This window comes from Astatotilapia calliptera, chromosome 17, assembly GCF_900246225.1.
Source record: "Astatotilapia calliptera chromosome 17, fAstCal1.2, whole genome shotgun sequence".
NCBI classification, from domain to species: domain Eukaryota; kingdom Metazoa; phylum Chordata; class Actinopteri; order Cichliformes; family Cichlidae; genus Astatotilapia; species Astatotilapia calliptera.
In genome coordinates, this window is record NC_039318.1 from 26,875,578 (window position 1) to 26,893,848 (window position 18,271).

An 18,271-nucleotide genomic window follows, 5' to 3' on the forward strand; every position below is an offset into this window, starting at 1 on the left:
TCAAATCAAATATTCTAAAAGGCTCATTCTGGTATTTCACTCTGAACATTGTAAAAGACTTTTTACAGGCTTACGTTTTTTTGTGGGTTTTCAAGTTGAAAGATCTTCTCTGCTCTATCCTCACCGCCATCAGTGAAAAGCATAATAATCTTGTTACAGTTGGCCCTTGAGTAATTCATCTAACGGAAACAAGGAGATGGAAATAAAACGAACCACTATTTAACCAAGGATAAATAAATACAGCCAAAAGAAGACGATGAAAAAAGAATTCAACTTGCTGCTACTGTTAAAAAAGATGAAGAGGAATTAAACGGCAGCTCTGATACTAATAAAATCAAACCTGCAATATCTGAAACAACCAGAGGAGGTCGACACATACCCAGTATTCAGGAGAAGCCCACTGGGATTGAGTTGTTAGTGTGTCCTACAGTGTTTGCTGTCATTATTCTTACAATTATTATTGAGCACTGTTTAAGGAACAATAGTGTATAATGCAATTTAACGCAAAAAGCTCAATGCATCAACCAAGTATAACCCTAAACCAGGGGTGTCCAACTCCAGGCCTTGAGTGCCACTGTCCTGCAGGTTTAAACTGATTCAAATGGCTAAATGACCTCCTCAACATGTCTTGAAGTTCTCCAGAGCCCTGGTAATGAACTAATCATTTGATTCAGGTGTGTTAACCCAAGGTGATATCTAAAACCTGCAGGACACCGGCACTCGAGGCCTGGAGTTGCCTACCCCTGCCCTAGACACACGTTACCTGTTTAAGCTGTTCAAAGGCCGTCTCAAAGCCAGCTGTGTAATTGGTGCTGAGATTCGCAGTGATGTTCTCCACAGCGTTTTTCAGTATCTTCTTGTTCCTTACATTAGCCTGCACAAGGTTCCCAAAGCACGACACATTCTTGGCGACATTTTGGAACTGGAGGGAAAAGGTAAGGAGGGATGACGGGAAGTGCAGGGAAGACACTTACACATATTTTCTATTAAATATGTGGCTCCCCCCCCTTCATTGCAGAACCATGTAAAGACGCTTCAACATTCAGGATAAAAAGATTAAAGCGATTCCATTTGAAACAATATACAGTAATTACTGACATATGTCACTTGTGTGAAATGAAATCAGTTTTAATCAAATCTGGACTGACCGAAGGGAGCTATAGGAAAAGAAGAATTGGAAGGAGAGCAGGTAAGGGCATGAAACGAGTGGCATAAGGAGGTAAAAACAAAACAACAACAAAAGCTTTATTATGAAGGAATTATTTGCTTGAAGCAGAAATCACATTAAAAGGTTAAATTACATTTACACAGATTCACACGTGAAGTATCTTCATGTTAATATTGGTGAATAGTTAATGTGGAGGAACAGATGGAACTCAGTCAATTAATGCACACACCTACCCGCCACGTGCACATGCACACATATAATCACACATACACAGAGCACGGACTTTGGTACATGGCTCATTAATGCCAAACATCTGTTTTGGACTCGAGTGCACCCCTCCAATCATGATCAAGTTCAACACTGGCACAAAAACAAACACTGAAACTTGCGCAAATACGAAAGAGGTGCAAAATAAATTCTGCTTTTTCTGTCATTTCAGCACTTTTATGTAAATCTATAAGTAGAATAGTATGAAAAAGTGTTTGTCCCCTTCCTGATCACCTAGTGTTTTGCATATGTTTCAGATCATCAAACAAATTTTAATATTAGACAAAGATAACCCGAGTAATATAATATAAAATGCAGCTTTTTAAATGATGATTTCATTGATTAGGAAAAAAGGTTCTCCAAACCTGCCTTGTCCTCTGTGAAAAAGTAATTGGCCCTCTTGTTAAATCATGAATTAACTGTGATTAACCACATTTTTTGGAAAGCTGAGTTCAGTTTCACTAAACAATCAAGAAATCACTTAAATAGAACCCGTCTGAAAAAGTTAAGCAGGCTCAAAAAGCAACAAATCCCGCAACGATCTAAAGAAACGCCTGAGAAACAAAGTCACTGATATCTGTCAGTCTGGAAAGGGTTGCAAAGGGTTACAAATGTCTATGGCAGATTCTAAGGCAGTAAACCACGCTGAGAGCCATTATACACAAATGGAGACAACTTGGAACAGTGGTGAACCTTCCTAGGATTGGTCAGCCTACCAAAATTACTCCAAAAGAACATTGACGACTCATCTAGGAGGTCACAAAACAACTCAGGACAACATTAACGAGCCGCAGGTTTCACATGTCTCAGTTAAGGTCAGAGTTCATAATCCAACAATAAGAAAGAGACTGGCCAAAAATAGTGAAAACCACTGCTGGCCAAAAGAGCATAGGATCGTCTCACATTTGCCAAAAAACATCTTAAAGATTCCCAAGACATCTGGAAAAATATTCTGTGGACTAACGAGACAAAAGTTAAACTTTTAGGAAGGTCTGAGTCCCGTTATATCTGGCATAAAAGTAACACAGCATTTCAGAAAAGGAACTTCATAACAACAGTAAAATATGGTTGTGGTAGTGTGATGGTTTGGGGTCGTTTTGCCTCAGGACCTGGAAGACATGCTGTCGTCATTGGAACCATGAATTCTGCTGTGTACCAAAACTACTGCTGTCTACTAATGTGGCAATGATGAGTGGGACAAAATTCCTTCACAGTGCTCCAAAAGACTCATCGCTAGTCATTGCGAATGCTTGATTGCAGTTGTTGCTGCTAAGGGTTGTCCAACCAGTTATTAGGTTTAGGGGGCAATCACTTTTTCACACAGGGCCATGTAAGTTTGGATTTTCTTCGCCCTTAATAATAAATTAAGAAACGGCACTTTGTGTTTACTTATGCTATCTTTGTCTAATATTTAAATTTGTCTGATGATCTGAAACATTTAAGATTGACAAACATACAAAAAAAACTGGAAATCAGCAAGGGGGCAAACACTTTTTCTCACCACTCTCTCTCTAGCAGAAAACAGGCTTGAACAACATGGAAATAATGGAAATAATAATTCTATTTACGTAGAAACATTTCAATCTGAGACAAAACGGAACAAAAACCAGGCAAATGACAAATTCTGTTATGCTTTTAGAACACTCGAGGCTTGCAGCTTGCAGTATCTGTTTCCAAATATTCAACATGTTGGCAGAAGTTTCAGGGCATATGCTGCCAAGACATTCATCCTCAAAGACACATGCCTACACACATGCACATGTACAAACTTCCTTCATCTAACTAATAATAAAGACCTGAAAATATCATAGAAACAGCAATAAAAAGCCACCAGCCTTGATACCTTGAAAATAAAGAAATAAACTTGTAATTGAACATAAGAAAATTTCAACTTTTTTACAATCTTGTTTCAGTTGACAGAGGTTTGATGGCATTAGGTTATGTACAGCTCTCCTAAGGCCCCACCACAGCACTTCAGTCAGGTTGAGGTCTGGGCTTTGATTGGGGCATTGGAACAGCTTCACTCATATTGACTTGATTCATAATTTTTTTGTGCTGCTGTGGAAAGAATTATTATCCTGTTGCATGATCCAGCTTTGAATACTTTGGTATACAAGGGAGGTCATGGTTGAGTCCTAGACATTAAGATGTCCAAGTCCTGTGGCTGCAAACGAATCCCAAATCATCACCCCTCCATCACCATGCTTGTTTGTTTTTTGCCATACATTATAGCCAAACAGCTCCACTTAATTCTTATCTGTCCAAAAGACAAACTGCTGAAAGATCTGCTTTTATTGAGGTGGTTACACTTGCAGATCAATTATTCAAGAGCATTTGATTAGTGGCTCATGGCTGCTACTTAACCTCTTAAAGCCTAAGGAAGCAGTAAGGGTATATCTAGTTTGTCACAAGACTCCTTTGCAAAATCTCCTTTTTACATGGCATTAAGTAGAAACAACAAATTAAATACATACAGAATAAAGATAATGTTAAACTAGTGACTGACAGATAAAGCACATACAGCATACCAAACAGATGGATGGATGCATTTTAAGATTGTTACTTATTGAATTAACAGGAATTTTCAACTCTAAAATAACTGAGAAGCCTTTGGTTTGCTGGTTTGGTTCCACTTTCCTTCCAGTTATTTAAAAAAAATACTTTCTCCTTTCAAGAAAGCTTTCCGTTAATCTACTAGAAAATTATGAACTATATGAAATAAGAGAGTCCAAGTATAAGGCATACATGTTCCATTATAAATGGTTAGATGGCAACTAGCTGTCAGCCATATAGAATTTGGTCAGAAAGGTGTGTGATGTGAGGCAACACCCTTGGTCGCCATGGCAACATTCTGGGAAAGCCAACTTGAAAAATCGATTAGACTTGCACATACAGTGGGGCAAAAAAGTATTTAGTCAGCCACCGATTGTGCAAGTTCCCCCACTTAAAATGATGACAGAGGTCAGTAATTTGCACCAGAGGTACACGTCAACTGTGAGAGACAGAATGTGAAAAAAAAATCCATGAATCCACATGGTAGGATTTGTAAAGAATTTATTCGTAAATTAGGGTGGAAAATAAGTATTTGGTCACCTCAAACAAGGAAAATCTCTGGCTCTCACAGACCTGTAACGTCTTCTGTAAGAAGCTTTTCTGTCCCCCACTCGTTACCTGTATGAATGGCACCTGTTTGAACTCATCATCTGTATAAAAGACACCTGTCCACAGCCTCAAACAGTCAGACTCCAAACTCCACCATGGCCAAGACCAAAGAGCTTTCGAAGGACACCAGGAAAAGTATTGTAGACCTGCACCAGACTGGGAAGAGTGAATCTACAATAGGCAAGCAGCTTGGTGTGAAAAAATCAACTGTGGGAGCAATCAGCAGAAAATGGAAGACATACAAGACCACTGATAATCTCCCTCGATCTGGGGCTCCACGGAAGATCTCATCCCGTGGGGTCAAAATGATCATGAGAACGGTGAGCAAAGATCCCAGAACCACACGGGGGGACCTGGTGAATGACCTGCAGAGAGCTGGGACCAAAGTAACAAAGGTCACCATCAGTAACACACTACAACGGCAGGGAATCAAATCCCGCAGTGCCAGACGTGTTCCGCTGCTGAAGCCAGTGCATGTCCAGGCCCGTCTGAAGTTTGCCAGAGAGCACATGGATGATACAGCAGAGGATTGGGAGAATGTCATGTGGTCAGATGAAACCAAAGTAGAACTTTTTGGTATAAACTCAACTCGTCGTGTTTGGAGGAAGACGAATACTGAGTTGCATCCCAAGAACACCATACCTACTGTGAAGCATGGGGGGTGGAAACATCATGCTATGGGGCTGTTTTTCTGCCAAGGGGACAGGACGACTGATCCGTGTTAAGGACAGAATGCATGGGGCCATGTATCGTGAGATTTTGAGCCAAAACCTCCTTCCATCAGTGAGAACTTTGAAGATGAAACGAGGCTGGGTCTTCCAACATGACAATGATCCAAAACACACCGCCCGGGCAACAAAGGAGTGGCTCCGTAAGAAGCATTTGAAAGTCCTGGAGTGGCCTAGCCAGTCTCCAGACCTCAACCCCATAGAAAATCTGTGGCGGGAGTTGAAAGTCCTTGTTGCTCGGCGACAGCCCCAAAACATCACTGCTCTCGAGAAGATCTGCATGGAGGAATGGGCCAAAATACCAGCTACTGTGTGTGCAAACCTGGTAAAGACCTATAGTAAACGTTTGACCTCTGTTATTGCCAACAAAGGTTATGTTACAAAGTATTGAGTTGTATTTTTGTTACTGACCAAATACTTATTTTCCACCCTGATTTACGAATAAATTCTTTACAAATCCTACCATGTGGATTCATGGATTTTTTTTTCACATTCTGTCTCTCACAGTTGAAGTGTACCTCTGGTGAAAATTACTGACCTCTGTCATCATTTTAGGTGGGGGAACTTGCACAATCGGTGGCTGACTAAATACTTTTTTGCCCCACTGTATCAAATTTTTAAGCTTCAAAATGCAGTCTACAGTTTACAAACTTCGCTGGATTTGATCAATATACCTATTACACTTGAGCCTTATTTCATTAACTTCAAGGGCCTTTCTACTTAGCTGATATGACAGCCCCAAACCAAATGTTCAGCTGAAACCGCTGGTTTATTAGGGGAAGTGGAAGAAAATGTAATTAATGTTTAATATGGAAAGAAAACTGAAACATAATGGGTATTTCCTACTGTTAGAAGAATGTGAAGGAAAGGCAAAGATAACAATGCGGATAAAGGAGATTTTAGACAGGACCAGAAGACTTCTGTGCCTAAGCAAGTGGAGCAATTCATTCGACTGCAGCAGAGATGCTTGATCCCAGGCAACCAATCTGTAGTATAAATGCTACTCTTATAAACCCAGGTGATTTATGTCCACGCTGAACATAGAACACATTCAAACTTAAGTATGTGATGTGAAACTAAGTACCTGCGTACCTCTTAATGCATGGACTTGTAAGGAAGAAGCTTACATTACATCCAGTCTCTGGTTTGCTTAGTCCAGCTGAAAGCTATCTGGGCCCTATCAGGACAAAATCTTGCCAAAGCTAAACACAAGCTGTGTTTTAGCTGTCCCCACACAGGCATAGAAATGGGTTATCGATCACTCAGAGTTAAATAAAGAAATTCTCTGGTCAAGCTCTGTTATCTTTAATGAATCATCATCATAAACAGCACAGGTAGGTCCCACCTTTGACACCTACAGTAATCACTTCTATCTGAATAACAAACTGTTACAGTCGGAGTTACAATAAGCCAGGCTCAGATACTGAGACACAGTCTGACACTTCACAACTTATATACTAACTTTATAATTCTGCATCTGGATTTATGCCATTTATACAACAACAGACTAATAGAGTTCCACTGTTTGTGTGAAAGACCGATGCTTGAGAAAAACATGGCTCAAATGCTTTCTGGCTGAAACAATCTTTTGCAATTTTCTAGTTACTTTCTTTGGATTTGATTTTGGATATTTTCTCCTTCACACAAAAAGATCTACAGAGAGATGTCTCTAGAGCGCATTCCTCTACATCACAAAAGATATTAGCTCACTACATACACCAAGGGACAGACAAAAACTGCGTTTGAGGGTTGCCTTTAAGTAGCCCTGCCACAAAGGGTCCAAATGAAGTTAGGGTGTTTGCATTTAAGCCCTTATCACAGCTAATATAATTGTCTCCAATATCTCTTTGGGACTACTCAAATTCTTTCAGCTGGGGGACATTATTAGTATAACCCTTTTCAACTGTGTTATTTTTCTTTCCACAAGTAATATCTGTAGGAGGAAGAAAAGCTTTAACTGACCAGGCGATGGAGCTCTAAATGATGATGGATGAATATTTCCCCTATCCCCATGGCAGTAAAGCTTTGATGCCTGAGAGTCCTACCGTATTTCAATTGGGCAGTCGGGCAATTTCCACTACATGCCTCTGATTCAAAGTGAAATAAAAAAGAAAAGAAAAAAAAGCATACTTTGATTCATCAAACTTATCCTGTGGCCTTTTGCGGCTCGCCCAAGCTGTGTTTTGTGTTGTCACATATAAAATACTAAATAAATATACACACATACACACACCATATGTGTCAGATAAATGAGCTTACAAGCATGCATGCATCCACGCACGAATGCAGCCACAATGAAGATCTATCCATGTGTCGTCCATGAAATTACTAGAAAGGCCGCTGCCATGTTTAGACCAATGACTCGATCCAGGCCAAGGCTGCTTAAACAGCCAAGCCACCGCATTAACAAGAAGTCCGCATTCAGATTCATCACCGCGCTTGCCTGGAAATTCATTCATTCATTCATTCATTCTGAACAGACAGATGATGAGATCAAAGCATTAGCTGTGTGAGTACTCACAGAAACCACGTTCACAAAGTCATCATCCGAGAGGGTCTCCAGCATCTTGCTGACAGATATTTTGATGAGTTTGAGCGTGAGCCCCGACACGCTGCCGCTCCTGAAGATCAAAAACGGAAACAAACTTTGTCTTAGTTACGATATCTATCAGAATAATCAAGTATTAGAAATTCATCTTCTATTTTGTAAAAGGGGCAGTAAAATGTTCTTTTAACATAACTTCATGTTTCCAGACAGTGGAAAAATGTCAGTCTTAGTTTTGCTGGATCTCAGTGCAGCATTTGATACAGTTGACCACAACATATTACTCAAACGACGGGAGAACTGGGCAGGTCTTTCAGGAACTGTACTAAACTGGTTCAAAACATACTTAGAGAACAGGAAATACTTTGTATCAATAGGTAACTTCACATCTGAGCAGACAAGTATCACATGTGGAGTTCCCCAAGGTTCCATCTTGGGACCCCTTCTGTTTAACATTTACATGCTCCCACTGGCACAGATTATAAAGAACAACAAAATAAACTATCACAGCTATGCAGATGACACACAAATATATATCACAATGTCACCAGGAGACCGAGGCCCTGTACAGGCTCTTGGTAAATGCATTGAGGAAATTAATGACTGGTTGTGCCACAATTTTCTCCAGCTAAACAAAAACAAAACTGAGGTAATAGTCTTTGATGCCAAAGAAAAACGATTACAGGTCACTAGAGAACTTCAATCTATACATCTAAAAACCACAAACCAGGCGAGAAATCTGGGTGTAGTGATGGATGCAGACCTAAACTTAGAAAAACACATTAAGACAATAACAAAGTCAGCTTACTATAACCTCAAGAATATTTCAAGGATAAAAGATCTGATGTCTCAACAGGACCTGGAAAAACTAGTCCATGCATTCATCTTTAGTAGGCTTGATTACTGTAACAGCATCTTTACAGGTCTACCTAAAAAAATCAGTCAGACAACTACAGCTCATTCAGAACTCTGCTGCTCGAGTCCTCACTAAGACCAAAAAAGTGGACCACATCAGTCCAGCTCTGAGGTCTTTATACTGGCTGCCTGTCCGTCAGAGGATAGACTTTAAAGTTCCGATGCTGGTCTATAAAACTCTGAATGGTTTAGGACCAAAATACATCAGTGACCTCCTGACCCAGTATGAACCTTCCAGATCCCTCAGGTCATCTGGATCCGGTCTTTTATCAATCAGTTCCCAGAGTCAGAACCAGACACGGAGAAGCTGCATTCAGTTTTTATGCTCCTCATATCTGGAACAAACTCCCAGAAAGCCTCAGATCAGCTGAAACACTCAGTTTATTTAAATCCAGGTTGAAGACTCACCTATTCTCAGCTGCATTTGAATAAAGCACCAAATCCACACTTTTAAGCTTAAATTTCAAAACTTATATTTTAACTACTGATTTTATCTACTGTTCTGATTTTATCTACTTTTTTTAAAATCAATTTTAAATCATGCTTTTTATTGTTTTTGTTTTTTAATGTCTTTGTAAAGCACTTTGAATCACCTTGTTGCTGAATTGTGATATATAAATAAACTTGCCTTGCCTTGAAAGACTCTTTTAATGAACCTCTATTCCTTTCACAATAATCTTACGTGCACCAGGCAGCTGAGAAGTCGCAAGGTTTCACAAATATGAATATCTTTGATGACAAACCTGATAACATTTTTTTAACTTTACTACCACCTGTCAGCACTAAGCAGAGATGTCAAACAATGTGACTTTATGTTTGTGTGACATTAAATAAAGTGCATTTGAAATCCTTGAGTCATATCACAATAAATAATTTTCGCACTCTGTAAGTCAACAGAACTTAAATAACTTACACTTTGTTTACGTTTTTAATTGCTGTGAACATTAGGATAAAATGAATAACAAAATATCTGTGTCAGCAATGTCCAACATCTCTTCCCAAAACAAAAATGGAGCCTATAATGTATAAGCAAATAATAAAACTGCTTCTTCTAAGCAACAGACTAAAGGAGGACAGAACTGGAAAAATCAAGGTGGCGTTCATTTAATGTGGTTTTCAATAAAGCATAGTGATGACAGCTTTTAATGAGCCTCATTAATCTTATATGTGCCAATTACCAGAGCTGTGTTAAGAGTTGCAAGTGTACAAATTTAGTTCAGTTCTTCATTCATCATATTTTGCAGTTATTTAGCCCTAGAGCAGGATTATGACCGTCTCTAATAATGAACATTCACCTGAGTGGATAATATCACTTTGGCATCAGAAGCAGTAACACAATTACACAATCTTGATAGTGCTACGCATTTGTTTTAAGGTAATGAAAATGGAGAATCGATAATGCAGAAAAAAAACAATAACAATAATATATATATTTTTTAAAGTTACGCAATAGAGGATTACCTTGAATTGGGAAATCAAAAACATAACATGTGTGTTCCTGGAAAATCCTATGTAGTTCTGTAATATGGAAACTTTAAAGCATAAATCTCAGGAGAAAATAACTGGACTGTGAACATCGAGGTTGCTCAGTTCACTGGCTGCTCTTTCTTTGTCATTGTCACATGCGAGTACATCGCAGCAGCGCCCAGCGGGATGAGGCCAGTCAGAGGGTTAGCATCAGGGCCTTCTGGCACACCAAAGAAAATAAAAGCTGACTGTAATGGATGAATCATAAGGTCGTCACTCACGCATCCACCAGGATCAGCATGTCCTTGGGTGAGGCCGCCCCCTGGATGTACCTGGTGAGTAATAGCAGACACACATACATAGGTTGTGGCTACTAAGCACATACAGATATATATGTGCACAAAGAAGTGGAAAAACACACATGCACAAAGGAACAGTCAGTAACTGTAATGCAGAAAGGCTATTTTTAAAATGCAAAGCACAAAGACAGAGGCACATATTAGTTTTGAGGTTGTACATTTGAAATCTTCTCACATTCACCTTTTGTGAGCAAGAAAGCAAAAACTTACTAACTTACATCAATTGCTTTGCATTTCAAATCAATCTGAACTTTGTAATAGTTAATGACATGTCTGCTCTCATTTCTTTAATAAGCAAACAGTTGGTTGTCTTTGTTAGAGTGCTCAGATGCTAACAGGCTGTCTGAAGCTAATGAAATTTAATAACATGTTTAAAAGTGTACTGGTGGCTTCCAGCCAGATTTTAATAATTTTCAGGCAACTAATTAAGCTTTTGTATTGCTACCCTTTGATCTGCAGTGGCTTAATCATCATAGTCCTCTGATGTGTTTGTTTAAATTAGTTTTGCTTTTGGCAACAGATGTGAATGTGATTGTTTTAAACTATGCGTGCATGCAGATGCTCTTATGACAAACCGTGTAATGAAACATGCAAATACAGTTATTATAATAAATGTTTCACATGACAACTGCTCAAAAACACCAGATAAATATGGAAGCTCGATGACAGTAAGGCACAAAAACCTCACCACACTGAGTAGATGCACCTACCATGGTCGTCTGCGCACATCGTAGAGGTCGATCTTATTCTGGGATTTGCTTAGGTCCATCCATGGGGATGCTGAAATTTTGACAAAAGGAAAAAACATGGTTATTTAGATTTAGACCTTAAAAAAGTACATTTACACCGATAACTGACATTTTCGCTTAATAGGACTTTCTTACCTATAAAATTACATTCCATTTTAAACTTTGCCTCAAGGGGCACACTTTAAAACACATGTCTTCAGAGCCTTTAGCAGACAACTTGTCTGTCACTCTTAAAAACTTCAAAACCGCTTTAGCTAAACCTGTAAAACTGAGTACTAAAACATATATACACTATATGGACAAAAGCACTGAGTCACATTACACCTGCAGGACCTGACGCCTATGGACACTCATGCCATTAAGCTTGTGGTGCACAATTTTTGGGCTGATGCTAATGCCAGAGTAGATTTGAAAATGCATTTACTGAGAAAGCAGAGAATACACCTGTGGTCATGGATGTACCTGGAAAATTTAATAATGTTGATGGGTGAATGTAAAGGGTTAGGGTGAAAACTCCTGAATTCAACAATCAAAAGGTGTTGCCCATTACTTTTGTCTTTACAGTGCATCTTCTTTTTAGTATTGTACACAATCGAAAATGTAAGACTTCCTCAAGTCTTGTCACTGTGACATTGCCAGAGGAGTCTTACTGTGATAAAACAGCAAAGTCTTATAATATTGGTATGTTTTATGCTCCTGGTGCTTGGTCCTTGTGTGACTCTGTCTTTTGCTATGGATTCCCTAATGATAAACTCTTCCTTAGACTACAAAAGAGGATTTGAATGATTCAAAATCAATCTGTGCTTTTACAAAAACTGTGAACTTATTAACATTACCAGAATTTCTGAATTGAGAATATGGACTGCTATTAATTGAAGTCACAATTATGACTAAACTACATGTAATTTGAAAAATTGAGATATATTGCAATATTTCTGTTTGGTTAGCAGTGGTTTCCTTCATGTTGTTTTTCTATTAATACCTTTTTGTTGTTTTTCTTACAGTGGAGGCATGAACAAACATTTTAGCAAGTTGTAGAGATTTCAAAAGCTGTTACCCTTGAGTTTTTTTATCACTTTTTTCAGTATTGCAGGTTGTGTTTGTGGTGTGATCTTAGCATCATGTCTACTTCAACTGAGAAAAGCATCAGTCCAGTCTGCCATTAGTGGATAATTTGTCCTGTTTCCTACTGATTAAAACCACGGTCTTTTCTAGTCTGTCAACTTATGCAAATGCCTAATTCGTCCTGTAAGATCTCTGTTGAGATAGCACACTGATCTGTTACAGCAGGCTCTGTCAAAACTAAACAGTCTTTGTGTTCCTTTATTTGCAGGAAGGGGCATTAATTGTAACCCATGAGTCCTAGTAGTTTCAGGAGAAATGACGACAACAACACTTCCTATACTCAAGTATTGTACGGTATATAAATGCCCAGTGTACATAAAATAAAAGACATAAAAGGTTGTACTTTTATACATTTTTTGCAACTATTGTTTGCAACTGTTAATTTGACATTTAAAATGCCACTATTTATTTTTACAGGAACCAGGAATTTCCTATGTAAAGTATAAAAAAAGAGAAGAAACACTTGCAAGTGCATATGTTTTACAACAATTATTTAATGACTACTTTGCCTATTTCCCATCCCGAGTTGTGCCAGATTTGCATGCATTTGACTGTAAGATGATTTCCCTTTAGTGGAAATTTTGTGTTCCTTTGACTCACCACCAAATAGTCACATAGTTGCAGGTCTAAGCCCCATTGCAAGCTGGGCTGCTTACCTGGGAAGTAACGAGCCAGTCCTGTGGCAGAGCCAAACACTTGCCAGAGGAGAGAGGGATCTTCCTCTTTGTTCTTCCGGAAAACATCCTCCAAGGCTTCTGTCCAGTTTAACTCATTCAGAATGATGGTAGCTGAAAAACACACACACATGGACAAACACATAGAAATAAAGATGAAATGAGTCATACTTGTGCAAAAGTATAAAATCATAAAAATCACACAAGCACAAAATGTCAAGATGTTTCAGAAAGTATTTACTCTCAAAAAAAGCAATTCTGGAAAAAAAACCTCACTTGAAAGTCAGATATACACACACACACACACACACTTGGATTTGGCAGTATTAGTCTACTGACACTGACGGCAAAGAGGAAGCTTCCTCACTGATGTTCAAAGTGATGTCTGGCTTCTTCAGTGAGATTTATATTTTAGTTTTTTGCTCTAAAAACATTTTCTATAGCGGGGGAGCAAAAAAAGAGGTAAACAAAGACAGGAGAGACATGAAGGTAAAAAAAGGAAAGTATGATTCAATTTGGTATTTCTGGAATAAGAAAAAAATCTTCCAGGTACTCACTGACTGGACATGCATTGTTTTGTTTACCTGTTGGTCTACAGAAGCTCACGCTGGCTTAAATCCCAGACAATGTTTTTAGATACAAAGAAATCACAGTCTTCCTGGAAGCGTAGGCTACTTGTTGAAATGACTCATACTTGTGTGGCCTATGCAGATGCCTCCAACAAAGTGAGATTGTTCTAAGAGCAACTGAATTAAAAGAGGAAAAAAACACCAACATAAAAAAGGGGGCAGCCAGGAGATAAAGGCTTTGCTGAGGCAGTCGTGTTAACAGTTAGGCTGTCTGCTAAAATGTAAGAAAGGTTAGAGTGATGTACCTGTAACTCTGAAACTTAATTCTAAACTAAATGAGCATTTTCAGCTTTTATGGAGTCAAATCAGGACATACACAAACTCACATAAAGACACATAATAATGTCAGTTGAAGCAGGCAAAGACGAACTCGGAGGATCTTATAGCAAATCTTATATAAGGTGCTCTATTTGACTCTCTTCAACCTGCCTGCAGTTGCTGGCAGTCTATGAGCCACTTTCCAATTACATATATTTCTATATGTATAAAAAAATCTAGAACTCCTTGCCTTCCTCACAAAAGCCTGTTTTACTCAGCCCTGTAATTCTTTGTACCACAAAGAGGGAGTTTGGGGTACTTTGGTACTATAGTGTAATGTGTGTGTCCCAGTGATAAGTGGCCCTTAATGGATTACTCCTGCTGGTTTCTCCACTACGACTAACAAGAAGTCTCAGGATAAGACGCACTGTTATGCCCTCACGCTGCTCATACTGTACACTGGAATAACAGGGAAAGAGCATCTTTATTATTTCATTCAATTCACTGCCACAGGATACATGATCTGTGCGAATGTCAATACATAATGACAAAATGAATCCCTCACAAAGAGAGCAGCTCCTCGCTCACTACGCATGTTTTTTTCCCTAGCTGCATCTTATACAATTGACAAACTCATTATAGTCTCCTCTAGGAATATGGATGCAGACACACATATCGCAAACAATTGAGCTCACACAACCCACATGGGCAGATTAGGCACCACTGACAAGCCCTTAGCAACAACACTGTAGTATTGCAGGGCTGTGTCCTTTAATCTCAGCTATAGACTGGAACAAATTACAGTAAACAGATCCATCTCAGTGCTGACGTGTCAACAGAAGGCTTGAGGTCAAAAGGGTCAGAGGAAGAAATGAGAAGCATCAAAGCAAAAATGCAAACTCTGGAAAGCTCTATTAGTCAGGTGGAGATACTGAGATTTGCTATCCTGTGGTGTGTTTGCATCCACTGCCATTCACAAGAACTGTATTATGATATAAACTCCTCTCTCCTGTTTAGCTCTCTTGATTATATACAATTTGATCCAGTGAAAACTTTATAAAATGCATAATAAAAGCGCTCTGAGCTCAGAAATTGGTATGGGACTTATTTGTATGCCACCAGACTTTTGCTACACTGGAAAAAACTACCAGTCCTTGTTGTAGATAATTAATTACTGACCGATCAGATAATAATTAATTCAGAAAGGATGCTTTGACAACAACCATGGCAGCCTCATAAATCACACGATTCAAATTCAAACATGGGAGATAAAAAGTGTGAGAGAGTGGGAGATAAAAAAAAATTAATGATTCTTGGTCCAGAGAAGTTATGGGAACTGATTATGGAAAAGATAATTGAAAGTATTCACTTTGTGGTGGGTAGATGCCTCCAATAACACATCAAGCAGGATTCTGGCATAGACTGATGAGTGAGGGTGTTGGCTTCAGGACGAACAGAGAAAGCGACAAGGTGCAATGCCAAGCGATGCCCTGCAGTGTTCCCCTGTCATCAGCTAGCTGGTGGCTCAAACTGCCTATGTGTTTCAAAGTAATTACACATTGGGGACTGATGTGGTGAGAACCTGCAATCATCATATCAGAAGGGGGCCCTCCAGTCCCTGCCACTCACAACTGATTGTGACATAAGCACAAACGCATCCCTTTTGCAGCAATTCACACATCATTGGCATCATCGCTGTGCGAGGCAAAGCAGGATCGGACCCGAAATGCAGGACTCGGGAGCAGGACTAAGCTAGAAAGCAGCTTCACTGCTGAGTTTACAGGTCATCAGATAAACAAATGCAGCTACTCAAGATTACTTAAACAGAAGGCAGACAGACTCCAAACAGACGGCTCACCCAGCTAGAGGGGATAAGAGAACGACATGACAGGGAACAGAGGGCGATAGAGGACTTAAATGCACACATGAGCTGGGGGACAGGTGCAAGTGAAGAGATTCAATTAACGAGCAAGAGGGGGGAAGCAAAACTGAGCACAGCACACAAGACAAGCGGTTGTCAAAATAAAACAAGAAACTGACACTGAGACTAAAACACATGAACCAGAGTACACAGACCAAGGATGAAACTGGACAAACACGGAAAACATAACAGAAACACAGACGAGGCAAGGGGAACCTAGGAGGATAGGAAAAACTTGTGGATAACTAACAAAGAAAACTATGAATACCAATCAAAATGAAAACACAACCTAACCAAAGCAAAGGTAATACTTAGACTGAAAACTACAAAGTTAAATAGGAAACATCAAACACAAAACTCTATTCAAAACAGAAAACTCTGGGTACAAAACCCAGGATGTATTTTTCTTGATAATATAACAATATTGAAGAAGAAACTACACAGAACAACTGAACAATGTACAGTTAATATTAAAGAAGCACACACTGGCCCTGACTTTTCTGACTTCACTGATTGTACCTCTCCAATGACCAATCCTGCTAATCAGTGGCTCCACCCTGTTGCTGCCTCAATTAAATGGAGCATGGATGTCGTGCTCCATCAGTCTAATGTGAGCAGTTTTCTCCTCCTATGCTTCTTGTCATTAAGAGCTCTCTACTACTAAGAGAAATGTTTGTAAACCATAATCTGATTTGTTTTCCACTCTGCCATTATCTCTGATTTAGTTCCATGTAGCCTTACCGGCCACACTACACACAGGCTCACACTTAGTTGTTAAACCAAACTAGAAATAGAGGTGTTCCTCTGTGGTCTGATTTGGGCAGGAAGTTTAACTGTTTTGGTTTACTGGCGTTTTTTTTGTCATTTATGTAGTAAGCTGGTTTCATTCTCTTGGTTTGGCATGTAAAGAAGAAAGCTTTCACAAGGCTCTTTCAGCCCTGTGAAAAATTAAGAACACCCCATGATTTAATAGCTTGTAGAACCCCTTCAAGCACCAATAACTTTCAAGCAATCATTTTCTGTATGGCTTCCATCCATCTCTCACATTGATGTTGAGGAATTTTGTCCCACTCTTTTTAAACACTGACATTTGCAGACATTAATTTATGCACAACTATCTTTAGGTCCCACCACAGCATTTCAATCAGGTTGTGCATACTTTGTAACCGGACTGCACACGTTGTCACATGACTGTTTCCAATGATTTTTGTTATCCTGTTTTGTCACAGTGCTTTACTTTAGCAGTAAGTAACCCTACTTTAACAACTGGTTTTACTGGTTATTTGCTGCTCTTGTGTACCATCTCTGAGCTGCGACGCCACAGCCACTCCATATGATTTGTAAAGATCCTGCTGATTGTGTTGATAAACCTACTCCATTCTAATCTATTTAGCTGTGATGCTTGAATCAAAGAACTGGCCAGACTATCTCCATCTTGTCCTTGCCATTGCAATCAGATGACGTGATCAAAGAAAGAGACAAAAAAAGAAAATGACTGTGCATAAGTCTCACTTCGAATCCAGTGGATGAGTTTTGAAAAAGATGGTGGTTTGTGGACCAGATGGATAACACACTTGAGTAAATACTAAGTAAAATTACTCTCTGTACACATTACATTTATGTATAAGCATAACCTGACCTGGGACCACAGATACAAGAAAGATGGAATCTGCAGGAAAAACATTTTGAGATTGTGAAGAAAGAAACCCCCACACACCAATGTCTGTCTCCTTGTTTTCTTAGGAGTTTTCAAGAAAAGGTGAAATGGGATTAAAAGAAAGAAACTTTCTCAGTTTGGCTACTCATTTGGGGGAGAATCCAAAAGGTATGCTCCTATCAGCTGATTAAAAAAAAAAATCACAGGAAGGCATCCAACTTGTCGCAAGGACACAATTTAAAGCTGCACTAATGTAATGACTGTGAGATGGGAAGAAAGATAAAGGAAGGATACGCACACAGAGATAGACAGAGATGAAAATGAAGATACCTCAAAGTTTGGCTGCCAGCATCGTAAATAAATTAGGACGTGCATCAAGTGGCACAAGAGTGCAAAAAGAAAAGAAAATCAGTTCATGTGCTGTGAGCTTTTCCAAAGGGGCTGTAACTATAACACATACACACGCAAACACGGTGTCACAGTATCCCAGCATGTCAGAGAGTTTGTGTGTCTGGGGCTGACAGGTGCCACACAGTGTTGATGGAAACGGGCATCAGACGAGCCTCGGATCTCCTGCCAAGGCCGCAATGCTCTCTTCTCATCTCTTCTCATCGCATTCATGCCAGTCTGCTTAATGAGAGAGGAGA

General features: G+C 39.3%; 1 protein-coding gene across 6 annotated transcripts in view; it reads right to left on the reverse strand.

The window, feature by feature from the left end:
• Positions 1 to 18,271, reverse strand: part of cacna2d1a (calcium channel, voltage-dependent, alpha 2/delta subunit 1a) — a 114,047-nt gene that overhangs the window by 36,792 nt on the left and 58,984 nt on the right. For all 6 annotated transcript variants that reach the window (XM_026146521.1, XM_026146517.1, XM_026146520.1 and 3 more), the window contains 6 exons: positions 13,142 to 13,273; positions 11,322 to 11,391; positions 10,534 to 10,584; positions 7,847 to 7,946; positions 764 to 922; positions 75 to 179 (listed from right to left, as the gene is read on the reverse strand). In XM_026146521.1, the coding sequence (XP_026002306.1) occupies positions 75 to 179; positions 764 to 922; positions 7,847 to 7,946; positions 10,534 to 10,584; positions 11,322 to 11,391; positions 13,142 to 13,273 (617 nt within the window). The remainder of the gene's footprint in view (positions 1 to 74; positions 180 to 763; positions 923 to 7,846; positions 7,947 to 10,533; positions 10,585 to 11,321; positions 11,392 to 13,141; positions 13,274 to 18,271) is intronic.